The 14,596-nt window shown below is 33.9% G+C and overlaps 1 protein-coding gene across 1 annotated transcript in view; it reads left to right on the forward strand.

Moving 5' to 3' along the window:
* LOC117328112 (gamma-butyrobetaine dioxygenase-like) overlaps window positions 1-14,596 on the forward strand; it is a 21,456-nt gene continuing 6,860 nt past the window's right edge. The window contains exons 1-8 of the mRNA XM_033885486.1: window positions 1-204; window positions 627-682; window positions 2,915-3,006; window positions 8,915-9,042; window positions 9,917-10,056; window positions 11,416-11,474; window positions 13,951-14,026; window positions 14,285-14,329. Of these exons, the coding sequence (XP_033741377.1) occupies window positions 141-204; window positions 627-682; window positions 2,915-3,006; window positions 8,915-9,042; window positions 9,917-10,056; window positions 11,416-11,474; window positions 13,951-14,026; window positions 14,285-14,329 (660 nt within the window). The 5' untranslated portion in view covers window positions 1-140. The remainder of the gene's footprint in view (window positions 205-626; window positions 683-2,914; window positions 3,007-8,914; window positions 9,043-9,916; window positions 10,057-11,415; window positions 11,475-13,950; window positions 14,027-14,284; window positions 14,330-14,596) is intronic.

The following is a 14,596-nucleotide window of genomic DNA, read 5'->3' on the forward strand; positions in this document are numbered from 1 at the left end:
TGTAGGGTAAGATACGTGTACAGCTGTACTCGCTATCTGTACAGGGAGATAAAGGACCAACCAGTCTCCCAAACAGTGAGTCTGAGGTAGAGCATCAGGTAGACTTTTCCGTGGGTGACACAGAGGAAGTCGGTTAGAACATGGCCATGTTGAACTCGGTCCTGAGAACCGTTTGTAGACAGACTGTCGGACGCTGTCAGCACGGTATGTTACATGGTTACACACTACACGTACTCCGAGTACCAGATCTGTGTGTTTGTGTATAGTAGTTATATAACCAAGAGGTGACACGGTTTTAACTTTCAATAGGAAGTTTATTGTTTAACATCTGCTAGCTTATTAACACAGTAATCGTTCTGAGTCCTTATAAAGATACGTTCTCTCTGTAGTTATGGATAACATGGCGTGCTTGTCACAAACAGGTACCCGAGTATTGATAAGTCATGTGATACACGGTAAATATTGTAAACAACCTTGTATGCGTCACAAACAAACTAAACCACGCTCTATAAATTTTTACTCTTACAGGAAATCAGTGTTTCCTTACATATGTGCATTTTACATACATGTACTATGATTTAAAGAGTGTATTACTTCCATGTTCACTGTTTTGTGATATCTTGTAGGGTTGCAGCTGACTGGGCCGGGGACAACTAGTGCTCCTGTCAGGTGGTTAACATTGGTATGTGTTAATTTGTTAAATAGATAGAAACTCGTCACATTTAGCATTCATCCATCTTTAAATTTGTATGATTTTGTTTAAGTGACACTAAAATCCTCAACATTTTCATCGAAGATGTACATTTACAACCCAGATATCTGATTTACTATTAATAAAAAGGAAATAATAAAATTTATAATTCATACCGCCTTATAAACCAAATTTAATATTTTAACTCTAAGATAAATGGAGTTATCTGTGTGATTCTGTATGATTCGCAGGGAACACTTAAGATTTTAAACGTGTTGATCACGTGTCAAAATGACGAATCGAGAGAGAACCATTATGACTTGAATAGGAATGATCACATATGTCTGCTTCGGGTTAGTGTTTATAGAAAAGTTATTAGCTCTTGCTCTTTTTTCACTCAGATCCAAGATGTTATGAATATCAGCCAAACAAAACTAGCCAAAGTCTATAGTGATCTCGACTCTTTACAATTTATAGAATACACAGCATGTTTCATACTTCATTGCTTACTTTCGTTACTATTTCTTTTCGCACTCGCTTATATGCTCATACCTTCAAAAACCGTACACAAATACTCATTCAATCAAACCAACCGTCCGACGCCTATACAGAAGCAAAAAAGAGACACATTGACATACGAAAATCAAACACCATGGCAGACTCTGGCCGACTTTAACCCTGTCACTGATATAAAGACAAGCACATAATTCACTGATAGCCTAATAAAAACACACCCATCAGTCAGATACATATATAAAAACGTTTATACCTAAGATCCACTCAATTACAAACAAGAATTATTATGGAATTTCAATTCTGTCAAACATACACAAAGACTTGTATGTATCTTAATTTAGAGTCAGCAACATAAGCACACAGACATACAGATACTTATAGAAAGAAAGTTACACTTAAGATCCACACAATTACAGACAAGATATACAGTGCAAACTCTGTCAAACATACACATAGAACAGGCATACTCATAGACATATAGACATATCCTGTCTCACACTTAAACCCATATATACGTGTACGATACTATGTTTTGTAATTGTTGATGTCAATATGTTCTGTCTTTTTTTCTTTTTTGTTATCTTAGTGCTTAAACAGTTTTATTTTATTGTTCATTCATACTGTATTCGTACCCAGTGTATAAGTTAAATGTTACATTACCGGAAGTCTGACCAATCGCACCGAGAGCCATGTTTCAGTGTTGGTCATAACTCTTACCACCTTCACATAGCTATCGACACAATTAACCAGACTCCATACTAAAAATTCAACTGTTAAAAAATGGATTAAGCATTCTTATCTTGTTCTTGTACATTTAGCTTTGCAATTTTTGATTCAAATTGAAATACCGACATAACACTAAGTACTTTACGTTGCTGTTCACTAAAATGATATACTTATATATATATATAAATGATATATACTATTTATATCGTTCATTTCTTTCATAAATCTTATACTCAAATATAATATACTGCAGTTTTCTCATATTGATGCAATAACCAAATTCTTGGAATATCTCTATGCTAGATTCCATATATCATTGAAGTATTTTCATTCTATGAAGTAATGTGTATAATCTTCGGTAACATTACAAATATTACAAAAGTTACTTTCTTGAATTCTCCATCTTTGTAGAATAACTTTGAGCGGTATCATATAATGAAACAACTTCCATTTAAACACTTTATAACGGTTATCAATCAATTTATTTTGTATGAAATTAAACGTATGTTACTATATCGACAATGTGTACTACTCGAAGAGTCAAATGTGGGGATGAGCATCGATTCACTTTGGATTTAAGTGCAATCCGATAAAAATAGCAAATGTACACAAACTTCAGTAACGTACCTTGGCTATAAATCCGTAAATACCAATGCATGATATTTTTTGTCGTGTAACAATAATTTAAAAATGAGACCATGGATCAAAAGCGGACTTGATTGCCGACAATGCATGGGGCAATCCGATTGGTCGACAACTCTGCAAACAATACTAACTGTCCACCAATCAACAGCCTACTTCCGTTCCACAGTTGATGCATCGTCTGACCTTCGAGTGTTACACCTTGTTGGTATAGTTTCAGTAGCGGCTAATAGTTTTTCTATAGATACTGACTAGAAGCAAACGCCTGTGGAATGATTTGCAACATTTGCAAATTGATATGTACATGGTACATTTGAAAAAAATGTGTTTTATTCACAGAACAGTAAACTGTTGTCGTCGGTGCAGCAGGTCCAAGTAGTAGATGGCGGGAAAAAGCTCAATGTCACTTGGGAAGACGGCAAATCCTTCGAGTAAGCCACGCGATGTATTATGTACTATGTATTTATATATCGAGCTTCACTTATAACCGACCAAACATAACGAATGCACGATTGCACAACAATACGAATTTCAGTAATACTATAATAAAGGACTGAGATTTAGTATCCCGAAAGCTATGAGAATTAGTACCGAACGTCAAATTGGGGATTTCTCATCATAGCTTTCCCCGTATCCTGTAAATATCACGCAAGTGAAAATCCTCTAATATATAATGTGTTTACATATCTTACGAATATCAAATTGTTATTTCGTTAAAGTGCACTGAAGCATGTTTTTTCCCCGTGAACAACATTGATGTATATGAATGTAATTCTACGTCTTACTAGATATAATTACAAGCATTTGGAGATGAGTCAACTTATAGAATGTTGGACATCTCTACTGCTACCATGTACATGTTAACAGGGGCTAAAATGTGTACCTGCATGCATATAGTTTTGACGGTTATATTTACATATTTAATATCCCTCTATTTAGATGACGGCTATATTTGCATGTTGATATTTACGTGTAGAAATCCCTTTATTGAGATGACGGCTTATATTTACATGTTGATACCCCTCTGTAGAAATAAAGGCTATATTTACATGTTGATATCCCTCTGTAGAAATAAAGGCTATATTTACAAGTTGATACCCCTTTGTTGAGATGATGGTTATATTTACAAGTTGATAACCCTCTGTTGAGATGACGGTTGTATTTACAAGTTGATAACCCTATGTTGAGATGACGGTTATATTTACATGTTGATATCGATCTGTTGAGATGACGGTTATATTTAATTGTTGATAACCCTCTGTTGAGATGACGATTATGTTTACAAGTTGATAACCCTATGTTGAGATGACGGTTATATTTACATGTTAATACCCCTCTGTTGAGATGACGGTTATATTTACATGTTGATATCGATCTGTTGAGATGACGGTTGTGTTTACAAGTTGATATTTACGTGTAGAAATCCCTTTATTGAGATGACGGCTTTATTTACGTGTAGATAACCCTCTGTTGAGATGACGGTTATATTTACATGTTAATACCCCTCTGTTGAGATGACGATTATATTTACAAGTTGATAACCCTCTGTTGAGATGACGGTTGTGTTTACAAGTTGATAACCCTCTGTTGAGATGACGGTAATATTTACATGTTTATATCCCTCTGTTGAGATGACGGTTATATTTAATTGTTTATATCCCTCTGTTGAGATGACGGTTATATTTACATGTTGATATCGATCTGTTGAGATGATGGTTGTGTTTACAAGTTGATAACCCTCTTTTGAGATGACGGTTATATTTACATGTCGATAACCCTATGTTGAGATGACGATTATGTTTACAAGTTGATAACCCTATGTTGAGATGACGGTTATATTTACATGTTGATATCGATCTGTTGAGATGACGGTTATATTTAATTGTTGATATCCCTCTGTTGAGATGACGGTTGTGTTTACAAGTTGATAACCCTCTATTGAGATGACGGTTATATTTACATGTTGATACCCCTCTGTTGAGATGACGGTTATATTTACATGTTGATATCGATCTGTTGAGATGACGGTTATATTTACATGTTAATACCCCTCTGTTGAGATGACGGTTATATTTACATGTTGATATCGATCTGTTGAGATGACGGTTATATTTACATGTTAATACCCCTCTGTTGAGATGACGGTTATATTTACATGTTGATATCGATCTGTTGAGATGACGGTTATATTTACATGTTAAAACCCCTCTGTTGAGATGACGGTTATATTTAATTGTTGATAACCCTCTTTTGAGATGACGGTTATATTTACATGTTGATAACCCTCTGTTGAGATCACGGTAATATTAACATGTTGATAACCCTCTATTGAGATGACGGTTATATTTACATGTTAATACCCCTCTGTTGAGATCACGGTTATATTTACATGTTGATATCGATCTGTTGAGATGACGGTTATATTTACATGTTAATACCCCTCTGTTGAGATGACGGTTATATTAACATGTTAATACCCCTCTGTTGAGATGACGGTTATATTTACATGTTGATAACCCTCTGTTGAGATGACGATTATATTTAATTGTTGATAACCCTCTTTTGAGATGACGGTTATATTTACATGTTGATAACCCTCTGTTGAGATCACGGTAATATTAACATGTTAATACCCCTCTGTTGAGATGACGATTATATTTACATGTTAATAACCCTCTATTGAGATGACGATTACATTTACATGTTAATAACCCTTTATTGAGATGACGATTATATTTACAAGTTGATAACCCTCTGTTGAGATGACGGTTATATTTACTTGTTGATAACCCTCTGTAGAGATGACGGTTATATTTAATTGTTGATAACCCTCTTTTGAGATGACGGTTATATTTACATGTTGATAACCCTCTGTTGAGATCACGGTAATATTAACATGTTGATAACCCTCTGTTGAGATGACGATTATATTTACATGTTAATAACCCTCTATTGAGATGACGATTACATTTACATGTTAATAACCCTTTATTGAGATGACGATTATATTTACAAGTTGATAACCCTCTGTTGAGATGACGGTTATATTTACTTGTTGATAACCCTCTGTTGAGATGACGGTTATATTTACTTGTTGATAACCCTCTGTTGAGATGACGATTATATTTACAAGTTGATAACCCTCTGTTGAGATGACGGTTATATTTACATGTTAATAACCCTCTGTTGAGATGACGATTATATTTACATGTTAATAACCCTCTATTGAGATGACGATTATATTTACATGTTAATAACCCTTTATTGAGATGACGATTATATTTACAAGTTGATAACCCTCTGTTGAGATGACGGTTATATTTACTTGTTGATAACCCTCTGTTGAGATGACGGTTATATTTACTTGTTGATAACCCTCTGTTGAGATGACGGTCCTACCTGATATTGTGAAAAGAACACACGTTAACACAAAACAGATCAATTCATCCTCAGGATAGCTTGTTTGTTCTATTAAAAACAGATCACAAAAACCCGTGGTTGTTATATGTCGTACTTCTTTCACTCTCGCTAGTTATTGACGAGTTTCTGTAACCTCTATATTTCTAATAGCACAACAGTAAATATGCTGTATAGATATTAAAATAAAATGGTTTAAACCAATCACCGAAACTTTAATTTCCTTATGAAATCTGATCATTTTGAAATGATAAACCTTGTAATACTCTGTAAACATGTGTTCCACTGTTTCTGGTTTTCTTTTACAAAATCCACATAAATCACGCCAAGCCTTAGCTTTGCCTCCTTCACCTTAACTTATTCCAGTAACCAATTTTCCTGGCACTTGAAGGGCTTGCTAACTTGATATTGTCATTCTGTTTACATTGTGGCAATTTTCTACTTCTGCTAAGTTACCGTCCCTTCTACATAATATTATAATTAATTTGTGTGCAGTGAGCAAGCCCTCCTGCGTGAGGACTCAATATTGTTCAGGGGGTTGATCCCAGGGCTCCCCAACCCAAGTTCTAGTCCCCATTTTATTTCTTGCCGATTGACCTTTGGCAAATGCTAATAAAATATTAAAAAAAAAACATCAGAAAAAGTTATTGTAGACTTTGAAAACAGTATTCTTGTAAATATCCTCAACAATTTTAACAAAATATGTTTCCATTGAACAGCATTATTCATTATAGGGAACACATTTATTGCAATTTTGCCTAGATATTCTTGTAAAATGTAACCGCTTCAAAAGCAAAGCAGACATCTTTTCCAAATTGTTTTCTTTCGTTCTTCTGAATCTTTCTTATTAACTCAACTAATTCATAGAAGGTGCATCAAGAGGCAATGATTCCTTAAGAAATATTTTCCATGTAGCATCGAATTATACGTATACCCTTTTATCCATTTGACCCTTAATTATTTAATGAAAAAAATAAACTATAAATAAGTTTCTATAACAGTAAGCAACGCTTAACTACTTTGAGTTTTTTCACGCTAATAATTCCATATAAACTGGTAAACCGATATCAGACCGAAATAAGTGGCCGGATTCAGAAATCTGGTATCCATCTACGATGAAAATGGGAGAAGCAAGTACAAAATTCGTTTGCCCTGCTTGCAGACCGGTCAACAAAGACAAAGTTTAGGCTGCTTAAAGGAAGTTGTGCATGGCGGCCCACGGCCGAATCTTATTTTATGCATGATATTATGATAGACTTTTACCAAATACATGTCATTTTAGACACTAAAACGAAAATTAGCAAATGCTGTATACGCAGCGCCACCTAACATGATTTCTGTAAAAAATGTGTACCCTCCCTTTTAAATTCAATATATTTCTCGTACAAAAGTACTTGATAAATTTCATATCGCATTGATAGTCTCATGTGATGTTATATTTTATAAAAACATGTGTGTTTAGTATGAATTTGTATAATAGAAAGTGTAATTACAGCTTTTTTAACAAAATTATCAGTAAAAAATTTACCTTCTTGAAATTTTCTTTTATTTGTTAAGTAGATAAAATGTAATAATCGTTGGAGTACTATCAAATTTTGCTTTTAAAAAACATTTTGCATATTAATCTTAATACACAACCAAAAAAAAAATCATCAAAAATTACTGGATAACAAAAGATTTTTGCATACAAAGAAAGGTCATGAAGTAAATTGTATTAAAAAACCAAGGGTTAAAAAGGAGCACCCTGTCTGACACAAGCAGTAAAGTGTAAAGTGTAAAGTAAAGTAAAGGCAAGAGTGCTTTTTTATTTAGGAACTAGCAATCAGAACAAAAAGCCATTACAACAACGGAATTGTATGTCACTGATGATGTAAATCTCATAATAGACTACACGAAGCTACATGGTGTGGTTACAATCATAATTAGATAAGCCCACAACATGATCAGTAAAACGTTTGTCATAAAATAATGTTTAATCGAACGTTTTGATGTACCTTTTGTAGCATTTGCCTCTATTTTTCAGTACTTTCGGTACTTTGATATGTTGTCCAAAATTTGGGGTGTATGCATTTAACATAATAAAATCTTGGCATATCCAGTAATTCACAAAATAAATTTGTTTCATTAAATGTTTATGAATATCCATAGATTATTTCTAACCGGAAATTTTGATAGTACTCCATTAATAACTTTGTGGTATTAGACTTTCAATGAAAAGTTAAAAACAATGATTTTCACAAAGAAGACAACAAATTAGGCTGAAATTTAATTTTAGTGTCACGGAGCGTGATGATTCATATACAAAATTAAACCTTAAACAAATGGGGTGAATTTGTTTCACAAATAGGAAATAAAAATGTGTTCTATAATAATTAGTGGTCAAAACATTAGCTTCTTATGCAGTTTGATGGGGAAATAATGAAATCACCAAAAAAAGAATATATACATTGAGGAATGGAAATTAATTCCTCCCACATAATCGGGGATATTATGCTTTTGACAAAAATGTGTTTCCAGGAAAAAAATCGCCGTGGGCCGATTTAGCCCTCCTATGCACCACCTCCTTTGAAGTGATTAGATCGTCCTTTATAGATACACGACACCAAAGAAAATTTGAACCCGAAGAAGACAAATCATATTTTTACGACATTTTGACATTTCCAAATATCCATTCAATTCTGAATGAAGGAATTTAAGAAAAAACATCTTATTGCATCAAATCATAATCTATAATCATCTCCAACAAATATTTCTGTAAAATATCTTAAAATATTGGTTGAATTTTCTGCTTTCCCAGCAGAGTCTACATTTTCCCTTTATATATATATGTATAACGTTTGTGTACAATTACTTAGGGGATGCATTTTATAATTGCCCGGTTCTTTTCTGTACAAATGATAGTTGTAATGACTTGTTTTCCAGCTTCCACAGTATTTGGTTACGATTCCAGTGCCCCTGCACGAGCTGTCGTGAGGAATCCAGTGGTTTATTCAGAACCCGCCCAGCCGACATACCGCTAGGCTTAAAGATTAAAGAGGCCGTAAAAACAGGTTAACTTTGTCTTACAAAACCAGCTTTGTTGTCGGTATTATTATTTGAGTGATGATGGCTATTAACGAATTAACATCACCAAACTATAGTAAATCGAGACGATGTTTTAATCTTAAGTACATGCAATTGCTGTTCAAAATACCTTTTATGTTTTCTAGTGTCACTAAACCTTATTAACAGCGGTATATCACAGGAAACATAAGCTTTATTACATATCGGTTGTAAATGATTCAAACATGAATAATCAAACTAATCCTTTCTCCTTAATTACAAAATTATACTCAAGTCGCCTTTTTCGTACAATATGTTTTACGAACTAAACCCGTCAACATATATGCTTAAAAAGGTTGACGGCATATATTCATATATCGCTACATCTTAAACGAAGTTCCCTATTACTATGCCTTTAATGAGCAAGACTTCTAAAGTTAAAGTGACTTTAAAGATTATTTAGTGCATGTAGCAATGTGTAAAGGCTTGACTTTGTAAAAGTAAATTAGAGATAACTTTACTCTATTTGTATCTACCCCACCATGTATCTACCCCACCATGTATCTACCCCAACATGTATCTACCCCACCATGTATCTACCCCACCATGTATCTACCCCAACATGTATCTACCCCACCATGTATCTACCCCACCATGTATCTACCCCAACATGTATCTACCCCAACATGTATCTACCCCACCATGTATCTACCCCACCATGTATCTACCCCAACATGTATCTACCCCACCATGTATCTACCCCACCATGTATCTACCCCACCATGTATCAGTGAAGAGATATATACTTCGATATGATAACAACCAAAATAAAAACGTGTGTTTTAATTATTTATCTCACAAAAAACATGTTCTTGTTATAAGAAACGGGAGACGTACAGGTCCAATGGAAAGAGGAACAGCACCATGGATATTTCTCGCAGGACTTCCTTCATCAACACATATATTCCAAGGATCATTTGCAGGCGAAGAAGCAGGTGTCCAGACCGGTGTTTAACACAACGGTGAGATGGCTGGTCACACGTTTTGTATTTCCTGTTTAAGGGGACTATCATTTAGCTTTAGTTCAATCAAAAATACCAAGGTTGGTTTGTAATGTTGTCGAAAGTCAATAGACAAATGGGAGGCAATGATAGTATACAAGTACTAGAAAACTAAGCATGCATCTTCCTTCTCTCAGCAGTATTGGTTGTCAAGTGAGATGGTGTACAATATTCAGTTCGGTTTTTTTGTACAATTTATTAGTTCCAGATTGGTTCTTTAGTACGTTTGATTTAATGATAGCATCAGCAGTTAAAATTTTAAAAGATAACATTTACACTAAAACTTTGCTAAGAAAGTGGATTGGCGTTAAAATACATGATATACGTTAGGTTAGACAGCTAATCAGTGGTAATATCGGGTGCTATATATCGCTTTGGAAGCATGTTTGGATAACTGTCAATATATGTACTACCTGCCAATAGCTTCATAAATAATGTTTTGAAAACGATTACCTACCCATAATAGCTTATTTTAGCTATTTTGTGTATGGTTTTTCATTGTTATCTTTTTTGTTTTTGATTTTTGGCGATTTTTGGCAACCCCACTTAGACTGGATGATATTGTTGTTGATAATTGTAATATTTGCTTCTATTGTTTATGGAAGGCAATAACATTATGTCAAATTTTATCATTATCTGTATTTAGTCATGAGTATGTTAAAAAAAATTCAAATCTATTGTCCGAAGTTTCTTCGGCTATGAGTGTAGATCATAAAGAGTGTTTTTAAAACAATGGTAAGATCACATGATATGGAGATCAGGGTAGTCCGTAGGTCTCATATGTACTAACTCTATACTTAATCGCGATTTTCCAAACCATTTGCCTCTATTCTATTTCCATATTGGTAAGCTCGAATGTATCATTTCTTGACATACAGCCACGGTAGATATTAGGCTCCAGCACTGTAAACGTACACACTACCATCAAGGACAATAATCTAAAGAGGTTGTGTAATTTTGTGAAGCAGGGGATGCTATGACGAGGCTGGTCTTAGATGAAACGCATTCGTTTAAGCATAGCTAGAAAAATAAAATGTTCACAATAAGGATCGAAACTTTGAAACTACATTGTATATTCAGGAGCTTTATGTCAAATGATGTCAAAACAACAATATCATACAATTAACACATTCCCAAAACAGATTCGATAAAGAGAAATGATAAAGAAACAAAATCACCAAGATAGAGAGAATCTATCTAATTGATACGAAATTATAACACCGAAACGAGTGAACTCGGTTACATTTATTCGTACCTCACCTGTGTATAGAGAGCTTAGCCGACATGATAGTTTAAAAAAAAAAGTTTTGTTAATTTCAGAAAAATATCGACATAATGCCATGGGAAGATGTAAACAACTCAGAAAAGGGCCTTTACAGGTAGGACAGGTATAAATGTATAGAAACTTTACGTGTAGGATAGGTATAATTGTATACGTCTTTACAGGTAGGACAGGTATAATTGTATAGAAACTTTATGTGTAGGACATGTTTAATTGTATAAGTCTTTACAGGTAGGACAAGTATAATTGTATAGAAACTTTACGTGTAGGATAGGTATAAATGTATAGAAACTTTACGTGTAGGATAGGTATAATTGTATAGAAACTTTATGTGTAGGATAGGTATAAATGTATAGAAACCTTACGTGTAGGATAGGTATAATTGTATAGAAACTTTATGTGTAGGATAGGTATAATTGTTTAGAAACTTGATGTGTAGGACAGGTATAATTGTATAGAAACTTTATGTGTAGGACATGTATAATTGTATAAGTCTTTACAGGTAGGACAGGTATAATTGTATAGAAACTTTACGTGTAGGACAGGTATAATTGTAAAGAAACTTTATGTGTAGGACAGGTATAATTGTATAGAAACTTTATGTGTAGGACAGGTATAATTGTAAAGAAACTTGATGTGTAGGACAGGTATAATTGTATAAGTCTTTACAGGTAGGACAGGTATTATTGTATACAGTCGTTACAGGTAGGAAAGGTATAATTGTATAAGTTTTTACAGGTATGACAGGTATAAATGTATACAGTATTTACAGGTAGGACAGACATAATCGTATACAGTCTTTACAGGTAGGACAGGTATAATTGTATACAGTCTTTACAGGTAGGACAGGTATAATTGTGTCAGTCTTTACAGGTAGGACAGGTATAATTGTATGCAATCGTTACAAGTAGGAAATGCATATCTGTATACGTTTTTACAGGGAGGACAGGTATAAATGTATACAGTCTTTACAGGTAGGACAGACATAATCGTATACAGTCTTTACAGGTAGGACAGGTATAATTGTATACATTCGTTACAGGTAGGACAGGTATAATTGTGTCAGTCTTTACAGGTAGGACAGGTATAATTGTATACAGTCGTTACAGGTAGGAAAGGTATAATTTTTACAGTTTTTACAGGTAGGACAGGTATAAATGTATACAGTCTTTACAGGTAGGACAGACATAATCGTATATAGTCTTTACAGGTAGGACAGGTATAATTGTATACAGCCTTTACAGGTAGGAAAGGTATAATTTTATACAGTCTTAACAAGTAGGACAGGTATAATAGTATACAGCCTTTAAAGGTAGGAAAGGTATAATTTCATACAGTCTTTACAGGTAGGAAAGGTATAATTGTATACAGTCTTTACAGGTAGGACAGGTATAATTGTATACAGCCTTTACAGGTAGGAAAGGTATAATTTTATACAGTCTTAACAAGTAGGACAGGTATAATAGTATACAGCCTTTAAAGGTAGGAAAGGTATAATTTCATACAGTCTTTACAGGTAGGGACAGGTATAATTTTTACAGTTTATACAGGTAGGACAGGTATAATTGTATACAGTCTTTACAGGTAGGGACAGGTATAATAATATACAGCCTTTACATATAGGAAAGGTATAATTTTATACAGTCTTTGCAGATAGGACATATAATCTTTAGAGGCAGAACAGATACTTTTGTATACAGTTTTTGCAGGAAGGACACGTATTGGTGTATACAGTTTTACACGTAGAACACATATCTATGTATATACAGTAATCTTTACAGATAGATCATGTAATTTTGTAATCTTTACAGGTAGATCATGTAATTTTGTAATCTTTATAGGTAGATCATGTAATTTTGTAATCTTTACAGGTAGATCATGTAATTTTGTAATCTTTACAGGTAGATCATGTAATTTTGTAATCTTTACAGGTAGATCATGTAATTTTCCAAAAAGCATTACATTATTTGAATAAATGGTCACTCTTATATTCTGTATAATGAGGACAACATTTTAGAAAAGGGGGATGGACGAAAAGTCATAGGTGTAAGGACATTTGATCGTTTGTCTATCGGAAGGCAGAATTCGTATATCACTTTATGTATGCTCCACATAAAACTAAAACCAATGATTGAATTGAAAAGGCCATCTTATACAAGATGACGAAATAGTTTAATTTTAGATTTAGTGCTATATGCGTAAAAACAAAATGGCGATGATGGAAAAAAATTCAAGTGAAGAAAAGTAACCAACCAATCACCGACCAGCAAGTGTTGTATGCTCTGGGGCCCCCAACGGGATAAAAGGCCCCATTAAGGCATATAATGACGAAATATCAAAGAATTGTTTTCAAAAAGAAAGTTTTATTTTTATTTATTCTACTTTTTTGGTATTAGTCTTTTCAATACAGTTGACCAAGTTAGGACGAGACAGCGTATTTAATTTCCGAAAATGTAAGCCTCCGCTAATTGGTGAATACGAGTATAAACATTAACATAGAGTAACGTATGTGATTAAATAGTGATATTATCTAACCTTGCGGTCACATTTATTTGGTATTCAATTTATTACAGATGGTTGCGGAAGCTGAATGAAGATGGACTAGCAAAAGTATCAGGAGTTCCCAAGGAACGGGACTACCTAGAGAAAGTAAGTGTCACTTTATATTGTTTTTCAAAACAGTAATGTGAACTTTGTAAAGACAGCATTAGAGAAATAGATTTGAAACGGATAGAAAAAAGGCCGTTAATGAGGAAAAGACGCTTGGAGAGATGACATCAAGGTTCGAGATGAACATTTATAATTACAGGAAAGTTGTCATTATCTATCATTTTATTACTGAAATACAAACTGTAAAGGTTTACATTACCAAGGTACGATAACTTAATATCATTGGTGTGTTAACAGGTGATCAGAAAAATAGGCCCAATCATCCATACCCCATACGGCTATGTAAGTATTTACCATGTACCTGTAATGAAACAGAGAAATGGAGTGATTCTAACTCGTGTGAAAGGTAATCAAACTTTAAAATTGATTTAACAATAATTCCCAGGTTATATAAACAGACAAAATGTAACAATGGTATAAAACATCCGTGTTGGCTCGTATAGAAGCGCGCGAGAGGTCGTACTGCAAACGAAACTAAAGAAAATACACGTCGCAATCCCTATATCTGTTGACGTTCCATCGGACAAACAATCCAACCCTTGTCGCATT

Source organism: Pecten maximus, chromosome 5, assembly GCF_902652985.1.
Source record: "Pecten maximus chromosome 5, xPecMax1.1, whole genome shotgun sequence".
NCBI lineage: Eukaryota > Metazoa > Mollusca > Bivalvia > Pectinida > Pectinidae > Pecten > Pecten maximus.